The 13,155-nt window shown below is 42.8% G+C and overlaps 1 protein-coding gene across 8 annotated transcripts in view; it reads right to left on the bottom strand.

Moving 5' to 3' along the window:
• LOC119442206 (protein polybromo-1-like) overlaps positions 1 to 13,155 on the bottom strand; it is a 101,880-nt gene that overhangs the window by 69,574 nt on the left and 19,151 nt on the right. For 7 of the 8 annotated variants that reach the window (XM_037706994.2, XM_037706986.2, XM_037706992.2 and 4 more), the window contains exon 7: positions 2,606 to 2,773. The exons of the other annotated variant lie outside the window; for it this stretch is intronic. In XM_037706994.2, coding sequence (XP_037562922.1) covers positions 2,606 to 2,773 — 168 coding nt within the window. The remainder of the gene's footprint in view (positions 1 to 2,605; positions 2,774 to 13,155) is intronic. 8 annotated transcript variants of the gene reach the window in all.

Below are 13,155 nucleotides of genomic sequence, written 5' to 3'. Positions count from 1 at the left end.
AATTCGCTCCAAAAAGTAGATAAACTGCTGATCGCGGCGTCCAGATGCAAGCTTTGAGTTGAACTTGCCTCATACCACAGCTCTTGTTCGTGCTACAGGTGTGAACAGCAGTCTTCATTTGTAGCGAAAGATAAAATTAGAACATTAGTTTATTCTACCAACCTCTGTATTTTGTGAAATACAAGCTAGCCAATGTTTGTGTTACCGCGACAGCGATGTGAAAGGGCCGGGCAGTTGACATGGCAGGGAGCTGTCCGGCCGGCTCTCCACTGTTGGACTCGTCAATCTGGCAGTTGTGCTTTAGTAAGGGGGGACTGCCATTTGTTGGCAACCAGCATCCGGAAAACGGCATACACCGATGCACCGCGTGGTTGTATGATACCGTATAAAACTGTTTATCAATTATTTAGTACATTAATTTCAATATTTTAATCATTCTTACAATTGTCTTCAAGTTAGACAGCGGTATATGTGAAGTTCCTCATTTCACAACCTACTGAAGCCCTAATTTTGGATATAATGAATTTCAAATATAACAAACTTTTCTCGCTGGATTATTACGGTACATTGTAAAGAGCACTGACTGCAGTTTGAAGTGACCAACACCGGTAAGAATAAAATGCACTGACGCATCACTATAACTGTGGCTTGCCATGGCAAAGCTAGGTTTGGTATTCTTCCACAGAAAGACTTCCAGGTGTGACTTGCACACCAGCATAACACCCACCACAGTTTTCTCAATTTTATTTCGCAGTTGAGGCTGCAGCTTAGCACTGCCATATAAAATTGGGTAATCAGAAAAAGGTGCCCTAACCTTTGTTCCAGCAATCATGGAAGTGGTAACTGAAAAGCTCAAGAAAACAGTCATCGACTTTACTCACAGCATCCACATCTCTCTCTCTGTCATTATGCATTCAGAAGATGTCTGAAGAGTTAAATGTTCTGGCTTTCTGAAAGCTGTATCAAACTAAGTTATCATTTTGTGGTGTGCATCCTAAAGCATCAGTGACATTTTTTTTCCATGGAACTTCTGAAGGACTCTATAGTGGCCACAGATGGATAAATAAATGGACATAGTTTTTTTATTAGTGGCAAAAATTTTCTATATGAAGCATGACACACACACACAAGAGCAGAAGCCTTAACATACAAAAGTTTTCACAGCAGTAAAAAGTGAAAATTACTAAATACAGGAAACAAACAACTGCGAAGAGCAGCCAGATTTTAGATGGACGTCACAAAAGCAAGTCAAACACCTATCTATGGTTATGAATGCTGCACAAGAAACAACACGACTGGCTGTCTTGCAGCTTATATATATATATATATATATATATATATATATATATATATATATTGCAGCTTATAGAGGGGCATTCCAGAGGTCACTCACACGTAAGCACATAAATAACTGATAATACATCTTAAAAATGCTTAGAAGAAATAGCGGATGTGTGTGCCCACCAATTGGCAGGTTCGAGCAGTCAACAAATCATTTCAAGTCAAGAAAAAATATTACAAGGGCTTTCATGCAGACAAAAATGAAATGTTACAGACTGTGATAGCCTGTTCAGACATGTAGGTGCCTTTTGTTTTGACAATGCTTGCCACATTTTGTAATATCGCCATTATTTTGGCCCCTCTATTCTCATTTTATTTGCTACTATTGTTACAATGCTTATTGAAAGGACATCAGCTTTTTACTAGTTGCTCATTCAGCAACAGCAACTCATTTAGCAGCAGCAGCAGCTGCTACTTCACCAGTCGCTTCAGCAGAGAGTGCATTGCATTTATACTAACGACTATTAGGCTTTGTCTCCTGCAAACTCGAGACAACCCAATGACGGCGCAGGGATACTAGCAGATTAATGACATGCTAATTGAACTCTCAAGGTTTCCTTTCTGCCAGGAATAAAAATATCTGAACAACGTAAAGGCATTACCCAAAGTTGAATGCTGTATGTACAATCAAACATTGAAAGTTTCGAACAGAATATACCACCTTCTTGCCCAAAATGAAACAGCTGCAGAACTGCTGGAAGATCAAAAAGCTAGCTCCTGTCGTGTCTTCTCTGTGTTTTGACGGCATTGATGTTGGTTCCCGTTGACATAATTACTAAGAGTAACTGCACGTTGCAACCCGCCCCTCTCTGCATTAGTACTTATTCAGTTTGTACTTTGCTCCGACTTGCTGTTGTATATATTTACGTATCTTATGTGAGTCAGATGTAAAATCCGAAACAATAGAGAAACCCACCTAAGACGGAATGGGCTAGTCACAATGCATGTTGTTAATGGGAGACACCCCATGCCGTCTACATAGTATCAGCATACGATGGTGCAAACGTCACAGGGTCAGAGTAACAATTTTCACAATAGCCATTTCCTTCCTCATGCCCAAACACAAGACATGCAAACAATCATATCTACAACCATTCACATCCACAACAGGGCAATCCATGCGTCAATTGAGGAAATGGAGTAAAATTGGAAAAAGAGACAGAAAGAGGCATGCCATTTCTTTTCCGTTTTCTTGTTTGTTTGTTTTTAGGTGAAATGCACGAAAGTTTCCCCCAGGGAGAGCAAGCAAGAGAGGCCCGCGCACCTTGTATATTAGCGAGCCAGGCTCGTTGAAAGTTCTAGCATTCTTGACGAGAAGCATCAGGTCGCGTTCCAGTTCAGCCAACGAGGTGTAAGTGCCCTCCTGGATGCGTGTCGCTATTATCTTCAAATCCACCGGGTCGGTGATTATCTTGTAATACTCCGGGTACAACTGCAAACAGCCAGACAGAGGATCAGGTCTCTTTTTCAAAGCCTGGGGAAGTTCCGGAGGATGCCTGTATTTCTTTTCTTCCAAGATGCCACACGGGCTTGTACAAACTATTTTGTAATATGCAAGAAAAAAGTGCAGCAGGACTTGCTTGCGGCTTACTTTACATGAATTTACAAGAATCGAAGCTTGGTGAAAGCTAATAGCACCCAAATTTTTCAGCATGCAGAATTTTCAGTGTGAACCATATTGTCCAAGATGATAATGTAGTCTACTTCCGTTAATTCGACCCTGACGAGACCGTTGAAGTTGATCAAATTATCCAGCAGGTCGAATCAAACAAGAGGCAGAAAAAATGCCGAAACACACCACTTCATTACTCTTGCAGTATTTGCCTGATTCTAACATGCCCCCGAATCAAACGCATACCCACTTTTTATGGGTCACTTTTTATGGGTTCAAAGTAAAAGACAAACGCAGAATGACATTAGAGCTCTTAAAGTAGAAACTTAATGTGCACCCAATAATTTAGAAGAAAAAAAATGTAGAAGCCAGGGAACTTTACTTTTGCAGAATGGAAATTTATTTACTCTAAGATCCATCACCATCACTCTCAGACAGCCCTTTATTGTTTTGTGAACTGCAGCATGTAGTAATTTGTATGGTCCATTGCGCATTTGATATTATGCTTTTATCAAACAACTCCACAAAGATTTCATAAGGAATGGTGGCCCATACTTAGACTAACCAATTCAGTAGTTTGTACTGCCACATATGCAATTTTCTGAAACATGTGATGCGACTCATTGCTGCTAGCATAGCATGTAAAATAACCCATCTTTTGAATGAGCTTTCGTAATCAAAGACTGAAAGCAGCAGGTCGTCGTCACCGTGCTATGTGACAACTTGTTCTGTTGCCATCTTGTGATGGCAATGGTGATGAGGCTGGTTAGGCTTGCAATAATGGTAGCATGTTGTTGCAAATGCCTCAAACATAGTTTTGGTTTCTTATCCATCTGCACTTTGCAGGCAATTTTTGGACCAATTTACTTGGAAAAACATTTAGCATGTTAGAATCTATTAAATACTGTAATCATTCATTGCGAGCTACCATTTTTGCCTGAAAGTCTTCCTAAGGCAGGCCAAAAATAGGCATTTTCAGTGGGAGATGACATGTGTTCAAAGCATTCACTGTCCCCTAAGTGCCACCAAGACAGACACAGAGCCGCTATTGGAGTCCCCATTAGCAGACTCGTGCATGCTCACCAGACAAGTTCAAATTAGCCAGTGAGAGCCTATTTGAAGATCAAAATAATTAAATTTTGGGCTCATAGAAATGTATGGGTGCCGGCCGAGACCTTTTGTCTGGATCGAATTTACCGAAAATATTGAATTAGCTGAAGTTGAATTAACGGAAGTCTCCTGTACCACTGTCAAGCCTACTCTACAAATAGCAAAAGAAAGAAAAAAAAAACCTTGAGTGTTCTTTATCAAAGTAGAACTAGGCTGCCAGACTTGTACACTTAATTGCACTTTCTTTGAGGCACTATTATAGTCCTGACAGGATGACCGAGTGGATTTAAGGTTGATATTAGCAGTGTTATTAACAAAGTTACACGAGCACCTCTGTTGAGGTTTGCATGCAAAGCATGGCACGACACATAATTTGAATATCTATTTCACTTAGTTCTTGAAGTGGTATCAAGACAGTGCAAAACAGCAACACTAGAGCTAGACACTTGATTCTACTTGAATATGCAATTTTACTATAGCAGGCAAACCAAGCAATGACTGCAAACTGCAGTAGGCTGCACATTTTTTTAGGGGTGGGCGAATATTCAAAGTTTTGAATACAGTGTAGACTGCTTATAACCTAAGTCGCTGGAGTTGCGAATATCCGCACTATAAGCGGTACTGCACTATAACCAAAACAACGATTTTATTGCTATAATGGACACTCCAGGCACATTTCTGCCGTTGCTGTCACCGTGCTCTAGGTTCCGTATTCGCTTACTAAATAAATTAACAAGCACAGAGTCACGCGCGCACAAGCAAACATGAACACATCTCGCTCGTTGACCGTAGAAACGAACTGTCAAAACGCTCAAGTGAAGAAGCGCGGCGAGCAAATTGACCTTAGTGCTATCATGCCTCTTGCTTCAACGCAACCTATAAGCAGCGAAAACACGGCGCGGCGGGCTTTCCCTGTCGCAGATTGCTTTCAAGATTGGACCAAGGCGATCATATCGAAGAAGTGAATCGTTTCAGATTACGTCCTGCTTCGGTCCACTGAAACCGTTCCGCATTGCTTTGCTGGCGAAAATCCTCTCCTGTTTGCGCCAGTCCCGAACGCAAGTTTCGGATTCTCCGAACGCCCGTGATGCGGCCCGATTTCTGTCCGTCTCCACACACATGATCACTTTCCTTTTAGATGCGGCATCATGATGAACTCGGTGCTTCATGCTGATAGAGCAGACGCAGAGAACATGAAGACAGACTGTAGACTATTGCCTAAGCACGTGTACTGCAGCACGTGGAGGAAGCTATGGTAGCTAGGCTTGAGATAGCTAGGCTTGAGAATAGCTAGGCTTGAGAGTAGCTAGGCTCGACGCACGTGCGAGGCGGCCATTTGGAATGCCGATGGCTATATGGTAACACAGATTTAGGGTCGTACTCGATTCTAACGTGTAGTTTCTAATTCTAGCACGCAATTTTTGGACCTGTTTTATCGTAAAAAAAGTGCGCGTTAGATTCGAGTAAATACGGTATTTGTGGCTTGAGGGGAGCGTTTGCCGTCTAGGTTGACTGCTGAACTTTCAGGCAGCCGCACTGTAACCGGTATTTCGTGTCCTGCAACTGCACTATAAGCGATACGCGTATACATAGAGTGCTATGGGAAAATTAACAGGAGTCTGAAAAGACCATATTATATCCGGTCCTGCACTATAAGCGGTTACGTTATAAGTGGTCTATACTGTATTATTAACACTAACTATTCGTATTCAAAAAGGAACTATTTGATATCTTCGAATAGTCAAAACTAACCAAATATTTCACAAGTGACTGTTAAAGTCTGGTTATTGCTCTCCGTCTGGCTTAAATGTTTTTGAAGCAATGCAGAAAGAAAATCAGTAATGCAACTTCCGTTCTCTATTTCACAGCGGAATCCTACATGACATTCCTGTGATTTTTGCTTGTAGTCTGCTATTTAGTGTTTTCGACAGTCCAGTCATGTATCAGTTTTATCTTTTAGGCTGCAGCCAGTGGTGTTTTCCTTGCAACGGGCCCTTTTACATGTGTCTAAGTCACACAAGGCCATCAGCAGCTTTTGTTTTTCTTTTTAAATTTTTGCACAACTTCCAATCTTTTGTCAGCGAACCATCTACTTAGCGTTTTTGGAAAGCTAATCATACAGTAGCCATTCATTTTTATAAAACTTGTTTGCAACTAGGTCCTAAAGATGTTGAGAGGTTATTTGTGCAGTTTTTTATTGAATTATTATCAATAATCTTGAGTTTAAAATCTGGAGTGATCTTGAGTTTAACACCGATCCTTTGTCCTTAATAGTTAGCAATATTTTGTGCACTTGTCAGTACAGGCATGTACCAAAAATATTCCTGCAGTAAATATATCCATCTACATTTGACTATTGTATATTCCATACTTACTATTTGTATTCAATTCATATTAAAGTTGATATTTGCCCACCTCTAACATTTTTTGCTTGCCAGTTTGATCAGCTTGTCAACACCCTTCCCTTCCCTCTTTTCTACATTCTGCTTCATTTAAAGATAGAACAAGAAGCTGTGCAGGCAACAGACCAGTAATTTCAGCATTTCTGAAACACCAAGACAAAGGGTATTCGACTGACATGAACAAAGTTTTGAGAGAATGCATAGTTAAAGGAATGGTTTTACACATTCCAGCTTTGACATGCACAGTAAGAAAAGCACGCAAGCTTGCAGGCCAATTCTGTGACAATGGAAGCGCAAGGTGAGGCCAAGATGTGCTGAGGCACCTCTACAAACTTGACATCGGACAATTGCTTTTAACACACTTGGATCATCAAATGCACCAAAGAGATAATAAGCAATTTTCCAAAGAAAACGACAAATCAGGTTTGCACCTAAATTGACACTACACCTAATAAAGCCCAAACAAATTCTTTTTGTAATGTGCCGAGATCATAAAAGGCATTGAGGATATAATAAGCAATTGTCTAAAGAAACTGCCAAATCAGATTCCCATTCAAATTGACAGTGCACCTAATAAAGCGCAAACAGCATGGAGCACAGTGTGTTCCCCTGGCTATGCATCCGTGCCAATGCACACGCATCGAAATCAGTAAGCGCATGTCATACATATTTCCCTTCCAGGGATGCGAGTATTTCAGAGATCTGCTTATCCAGACATCAATGTATGTGCCTGGATGGTTGTCTGTGCACCCATCAGATGTCTGGGAATCAAAGTAAATGCAAAGCTCAGGCCGCCAAAACTGTATCTTGCATCTGTTCAGTCTAGAGTGGGTGCAATGGTTGATCTGCATCTGTTGCGTTCATAGGCGCATGCAGTTTGAACAATCACGGCCAGAGTGAGCATGCATGCTCTAGTCCTGCGTTGGCACTAACGACAAGGAGCACACAGTAATGTGTGGATTGTGCAGTCAACTGCCCTTTCTGCCATCAGAAGCACCCAATGCTGAGATGTTGGCCAACTGCAATGAAATTTCACTTTGGCTAAATTTGTTATAAATGAACACTATGCCACAGAAGCAATCTTGGCAAATCCTCAGGTCTGGTAAATGTATAGTTTTGCAGTTAGCAGCCAGCACCTAAGCAGACGGCATGTGTACCTGGTGATTGATGCTACGACATAAGTCCCAGCATGCCGCCTCCAAGATTTTTCAGAGCACTGAGGGCAGCTGCAGACACCACGTCATCTTGGGAGGTCATGCCAAGGAGCCACGCGTTCTAGGTCATGTGTCACATTACCACTCACATCAGTAACTGGTTATGGCGGTGTTTTTGGCAGTTTCACTATCAAAAATGACTATTTATTTTTCAAGCTTTCCGTGACGCTTCCGCTCATATTTCAAACGTCAAATTTATACGGAAGCTCTTCTATATCGACACTATATAGGCTTTCTAAGCAGTTCAAAATTTTGTTGCAGTTGGCAAGCCTGACTGTGTACAGTGACCGCAATAAATGTGGCATTGCCAACGAAGCGCGCCTCACGAAACGTTGCCTTTTTTTATTTAAAGGGCCTCGTAACACTACTTTCTTACAACCTGAGAAACGGACTGGAATAAGCATCCATCTTTCAATTATTATATTCCCCAAGAAAATTTTTGAGAAGGAGCTAATAAGAACAGGCATTCAAAGAGCCCAATGCTTACTGAGCCCAGTGCTTACTTTCCCCATTCCCCCTGAGTACAACATCCCCTCTCAGCTGGGGTGGTGCCGACAGCAATACTTTGCCTATTGCTACTTTCTTTGTCTTCTTTACGCGGTGCACATACAGTAACTCCTCAAGGTTGGCACCTGGCAAAGGTGCCCGAGAAACAGGACAGGCGCATTAACTAAAGTCGCTTCCCTGTCTGCTAGAAGATTGCAGGGTATGCTTGCATGTGTGATCTTTCACTGAAGAGTAAATCGTAGTCATGTGTAATCACCCAAGGCTGGCATTGATGAGCTGTTGTGCTGGCTATGACATCACTGACAGCGGCAAAAAAGAGGGGCCTCGAAAGCCGCAGGAGAGAGCAGGCGAGCTGTTATGAGAGATTAATCAGATTATGCATTCCCTGCTGCATGCAGTAGAATGATATTTCACTCACATGTTCATGGCAGCACTGTATATATATTGTCGGTGCCTTCTTACTGTGTTTAAAAAGCGTTGCAGCACCACTTTATAGCACAGTTGCCTGTAGCTTTCATAACTACACATGCAGGCTCATCTTGCACTTGACTTTCGAGTAGTACATTATACGGAATTGAAGTGCATTTTTATTGGTGCTAGCACTGCTAGGGCCTGCCAACTTGGACCAGTACTACGGGCAATGAGGAGATAATTCTGGCTGTCCAATTTTGGGTGCTGCTTGCACATAAAGCTTGAGCTGCATAAGAAGCATGTGCACAAGCTTTCAACTGGGCTTGGGCATAGAAATGGTTCTTGTAGAGTGGACACCTTAAGCGGAGATGAGGATTCACACTGTTTTAATGACTGAATACAAGGCAAGTGGCATTTTCAAAGTGACTAATTAAATATGCAAAAGGTGCATACTAGTGCACTGTATCAGGTTGTTTGCAATTGTATCAAACAAATTAAAGCTATTGTCTTCAAGAAAAGAAAAGAAAGAGGGTCAGGTACGTATAAGGAATGTGATGGCACACAACCAAATGTATTGTTAGAAATGGGAAAATGGGCACAGAATGAAAACATGAGCAATCTAGAGAACATATAGGCATGCAGAGGAGGAAGATTATATTTCTTTAGCTGGAATTTTGCATTCCTTACAGGATGCTGGACAGCACCTTGATTAAATCATATTAACTAAATCAAATTTCGCAACCACCTCTTCCCCACCCCAAACTTGACCGAAAATAATTAAAAAAATGCTACTTTTTTTTTTTTTTGCTGCCTGCGCCAATAGACTGTACTTTTTAAGTGAACATGTTCCTGTAACCCAATTATGTAAGTTAAAAAATTTTGGCACTCACCAATATATTGCAAAACAATTCAGTCTTTACAATCAATAAGTATCAAAAATGGCAGCAAAAGCAAAAATAACCTACACTTTTAAGCTCATGTGTGCACTGCTTTCCACATATAAGGAATGAGGCCAGATTCCTACTGTGATCTTCTTCTGCTGCATTCTCCAGCATATATCAAATATTGACATTAAAATAAGTTGCCTTAGCAAAACACAAACCGTAGACGAATAAAGAGACAATAGGACACTAACTCTAGACCAAAGGTATAAAAACCTCGATAAGGCACGGCTTTATGCACTTTGTGCAAAGGCGTGTTGTTCACATGCCTTTATCAGAATAGGAAAGCTACAAACATTGTATTGCTTAACTTTAGAATGGTAAGATTAGCTTTCTGCCTAAGGCCCTTGACTTAGTGCCCCTAGACCATTATTCCTGAACTTGGCAAATTTAGAATGTGTCATTATCAAAATAATGTCAATAATGAGACAAGGCTTTCTGCATGTTCGGCTGCTCAGCCCCTGCCCCTGCCATTGACTTGCTGGATTGCATACCAGCTAGCATAACAGTTGCCAAAAGCTGTACCCTCTGCAGAGAAATTTCTAACGGATTTGACCCAAACAACATTTCCACAATGTACGTTTCTTGGTCACTAATACCCCTGCCACACGGGCACTCCAAAGTCTTTTGAGCAAAAAAGACTTTCTCAATAAAGAGTTTCACCCACAGACACACGATAGGGAGCATCTCTTTTTCAGAAGCGGTCTTTTCTGGAAGCGGAGTTGGTCGATCTCTTTTACGGCTGAAAACGAGTAGCCTCGAAACCAGCGGGCACCAGCAATAATCATATATTAAAGAAAATAAGCAAATGCATATTTTTCTGTCGCCTAGGCTCATCATAAAACAATTTTATGCCTCGCAGAAGGTGTAGTAAACCCAGTAATGCTCATTTTCTTCTGTACTCTTGTAAGCAGGTCGAACGGGTCGGGGATGTCATGTGATGACGCTTACAGTCACACGCCACACGGACAAGAAAAACTGCGCGCATGGCATTTTGAGCATCCATGGCCAATGCCGCTGACCAAAAATATAATGTTTTCACTTTATGTTTCATGATACTACATCAGTTTATTTTTTACTTTGGCCGATTTTGTTTGGAACGCTTTTGATAGCATGTCCAGAAGGAAACACTAAAAAGAGATTGTCGGTGCCGTATGTCTGCTGCGCCAACACCTCTTCATTAAAAAGTCTTTGAACTTGCTAAAAGACCGCTTACGTAAAAGAGCTTTTCGTGCTCATGTGACAGAGGTATTAAACTCAATGTTGGTACATGTTGGTACAGTCGAAACTCAATAATTCGAACTCGAAGGGGCCCGAAAATTTGTTCGAATTAAAAGAAGTTAAAATTAAAACAAGTTCAAATTAAAAGAAGGACGTATTTTTGAAGTATTCGTGCACCATAGCACGATGCACGAATGGTGCGAGTCGTGAAATATCGCGGCGCGCAAGCGCATAGCAAGCGCAGGCCACGAAACTGCTCACGCCCGCTAACGCTCGCTTCCCGATAACGGCAGAAAACGAAGCTTCAGGGAGCGGGCGGCGCCAGCACACGGCTGCGCGCGGAGACCGTCGAAGGTGAGGGACGAGGGCGGCAGGGAAGTGGATTTGGCCTCGGCAACTGCGCCGCTTCGGTGACTCCCCTCGCCCTCCCTCTCAACTCCCTTAGTTGCTCTCTCACCTTCGACTGTCTCCGTGCGCGCCCGCCGCCGTGCCGGCGCCAGCTTAGCCTGCTCCCTGAAGTTTCGTTTTCTGCCGTTATCGGGAAGCGAGCGTTTGCCAGCGTGGGCAGTTTCGTTGACTGGACTGCGCCTCCACCGCTGCTTCCCTCCGCACTGCAGCCGCAGCGTGCAAGGTCAACATGTGACCAGAAAATAGAGGAAGCATAAAGGAGAATGGTTCACTGCCATTTTCTCCGCGTGGCTGAGATGTCAGCACTAGAGTGTGCTAGAATACGGTTGTCTAGAACGCTCTAGTCGGCATGTACACGCATGTTCCGGCGCGATGCAGGAACGGCGACCTTGTAATTTGAGAGAGGGTGAAATTTCCGCCGCGGGTTCTCTTTTCCCCCTTCCTTCGTGCGTGGCATTGAGGGGGGTCTCCTGAGCTTTTGCTTTATGGCGGTGTCGGAGCAATGCCGGTCGGAGGCGCCGCCGCGCGATTTGGCGCGCTGCTAAAAACATTGTCGGTGCATGGTATGTTCGAATTAACTGTCACAAATGCTTTCGCGTTGAATTACCGGGCGTTTTTGTCCATTGGAATACATGCAAGTTTGACGGGACCACAGCGTCAGTTCGAATAAACCGGCAATTCGAATTAAGCATGTTCGAATTAACGAGATTCAACTGTATTAGCTGAAATAGATAAGCCTTCAAGCACTAAGTGCCGTCAGAGGACATGCAATGAATTATGTTCAGGAATCTTGTTTTAATAGTGGAATTTTATAACACACGAGTATGCAGCATAGATTTGGCACAGGATAAGCACACACACAAAAAATGGTATACCTTCATCTAAATAATACAGCGGCTGAAAAAAGAAAAGTTGGAAACTTTGTTTGTAGATAACACACACACAAACACACAAAAGCGTAAGCTTTTATTTTAATTTATAGGCAATGAAAAAATAATAATAGTATACTAAAAATAAGAGCAAGAAGTTTTGTCTATGAATAAAAATCAACAAGCAAGAAGATGCGGCATAAAAGAATACTACACATTGTTTGCATGGACACCTCTAAGAGGGTGTCCATAACTTTGCCCCATGTACTTAACAATAGGCTCACCTTTGCTTGTCCAAAGTGAATGTCAAGTTCATAGTTCTCACCCTTAGCATATGTTGAGTGATCAATTCAAGAGTGATAACGGTCACAAGTTCACAAGCAGTGCCGTCACATGGCCACAAGCAGTGCCATGACACTGTGGGACCATATGTTACTAACGCACAGGCAATAAATTTAGAAATACAGCAACAGATAACACCAGATGTGTTTCACTGCAGAGCTCTACTGCCCTTTCTCTTCTCAAAGCCAGCTCTCAGGAATTTGGAGACAATAGCAGTGGCCCTGCTATCACTCGACTATGTGATAATACCCCTCGTACAATGTATTGCTTTTTGATGGTGACTGTTTTTAACAGCGGAGCTGTTTAAGCCAACTGTCTGTCCGTAACGCATTAACAAAAAAATATCGCTGAGCGGTAAGTCACCTAGGTTGCCTAGCAACCCCCTCGCGGAGCGGAGCGGCGTGTGCTTTGCCTCCTCTCCGTGCTGTGCACATGTTGCCTTGACATGGGACATTAAGGAGAGGAAAGGAGAGCGCGGCGCGCACTACGCTCGGGAGAGAGAAGGAGAAATTGAGAGTAAAAGAGAAAAATTGTAGCAGCACCAACGAAGTAACGCGCAGATCTGCTGCCGACGCCGCACGCATTTACCCGTTTCTCCGCGTTCGCGCCAAGCGTACGCGGTGTGCGTGACTGTAGTAGGCGCGCCTCTGGCGGCAGCTCGGCAGGTTTCGGCCAGCCACGCCCTGGCAAGTGTGGGGGCGCAGCTTAGCCGTGACATCACCGGAAAGATAAAGCTCGGATCCACCGCATCGGCGGCAGAACTCTCGTTGACTCTGT

This window comes from Dermacentor silvarum, chromosome 2 (assembly GCF_013339745.2).
Source record: "Dermacentor silvarum isolate Dsil-2018 chromosome 2, BIME_Dsil_1.4, whole genome shotgun sequence".
In the NCBI taxonomy this organism is placed as follows: domain Eukaryota; kingdom Metazoa; phylum Arthropoda; class Arachnida; order Ixodida; family Ixodidae; genus Dermacentor; species Dermacentor silvarum.
The sequence above is the reverse complement of the archived record's forward strand: the minus strand, read 5'-3'. Positions and strand labels throughout refer to the sequence as shown.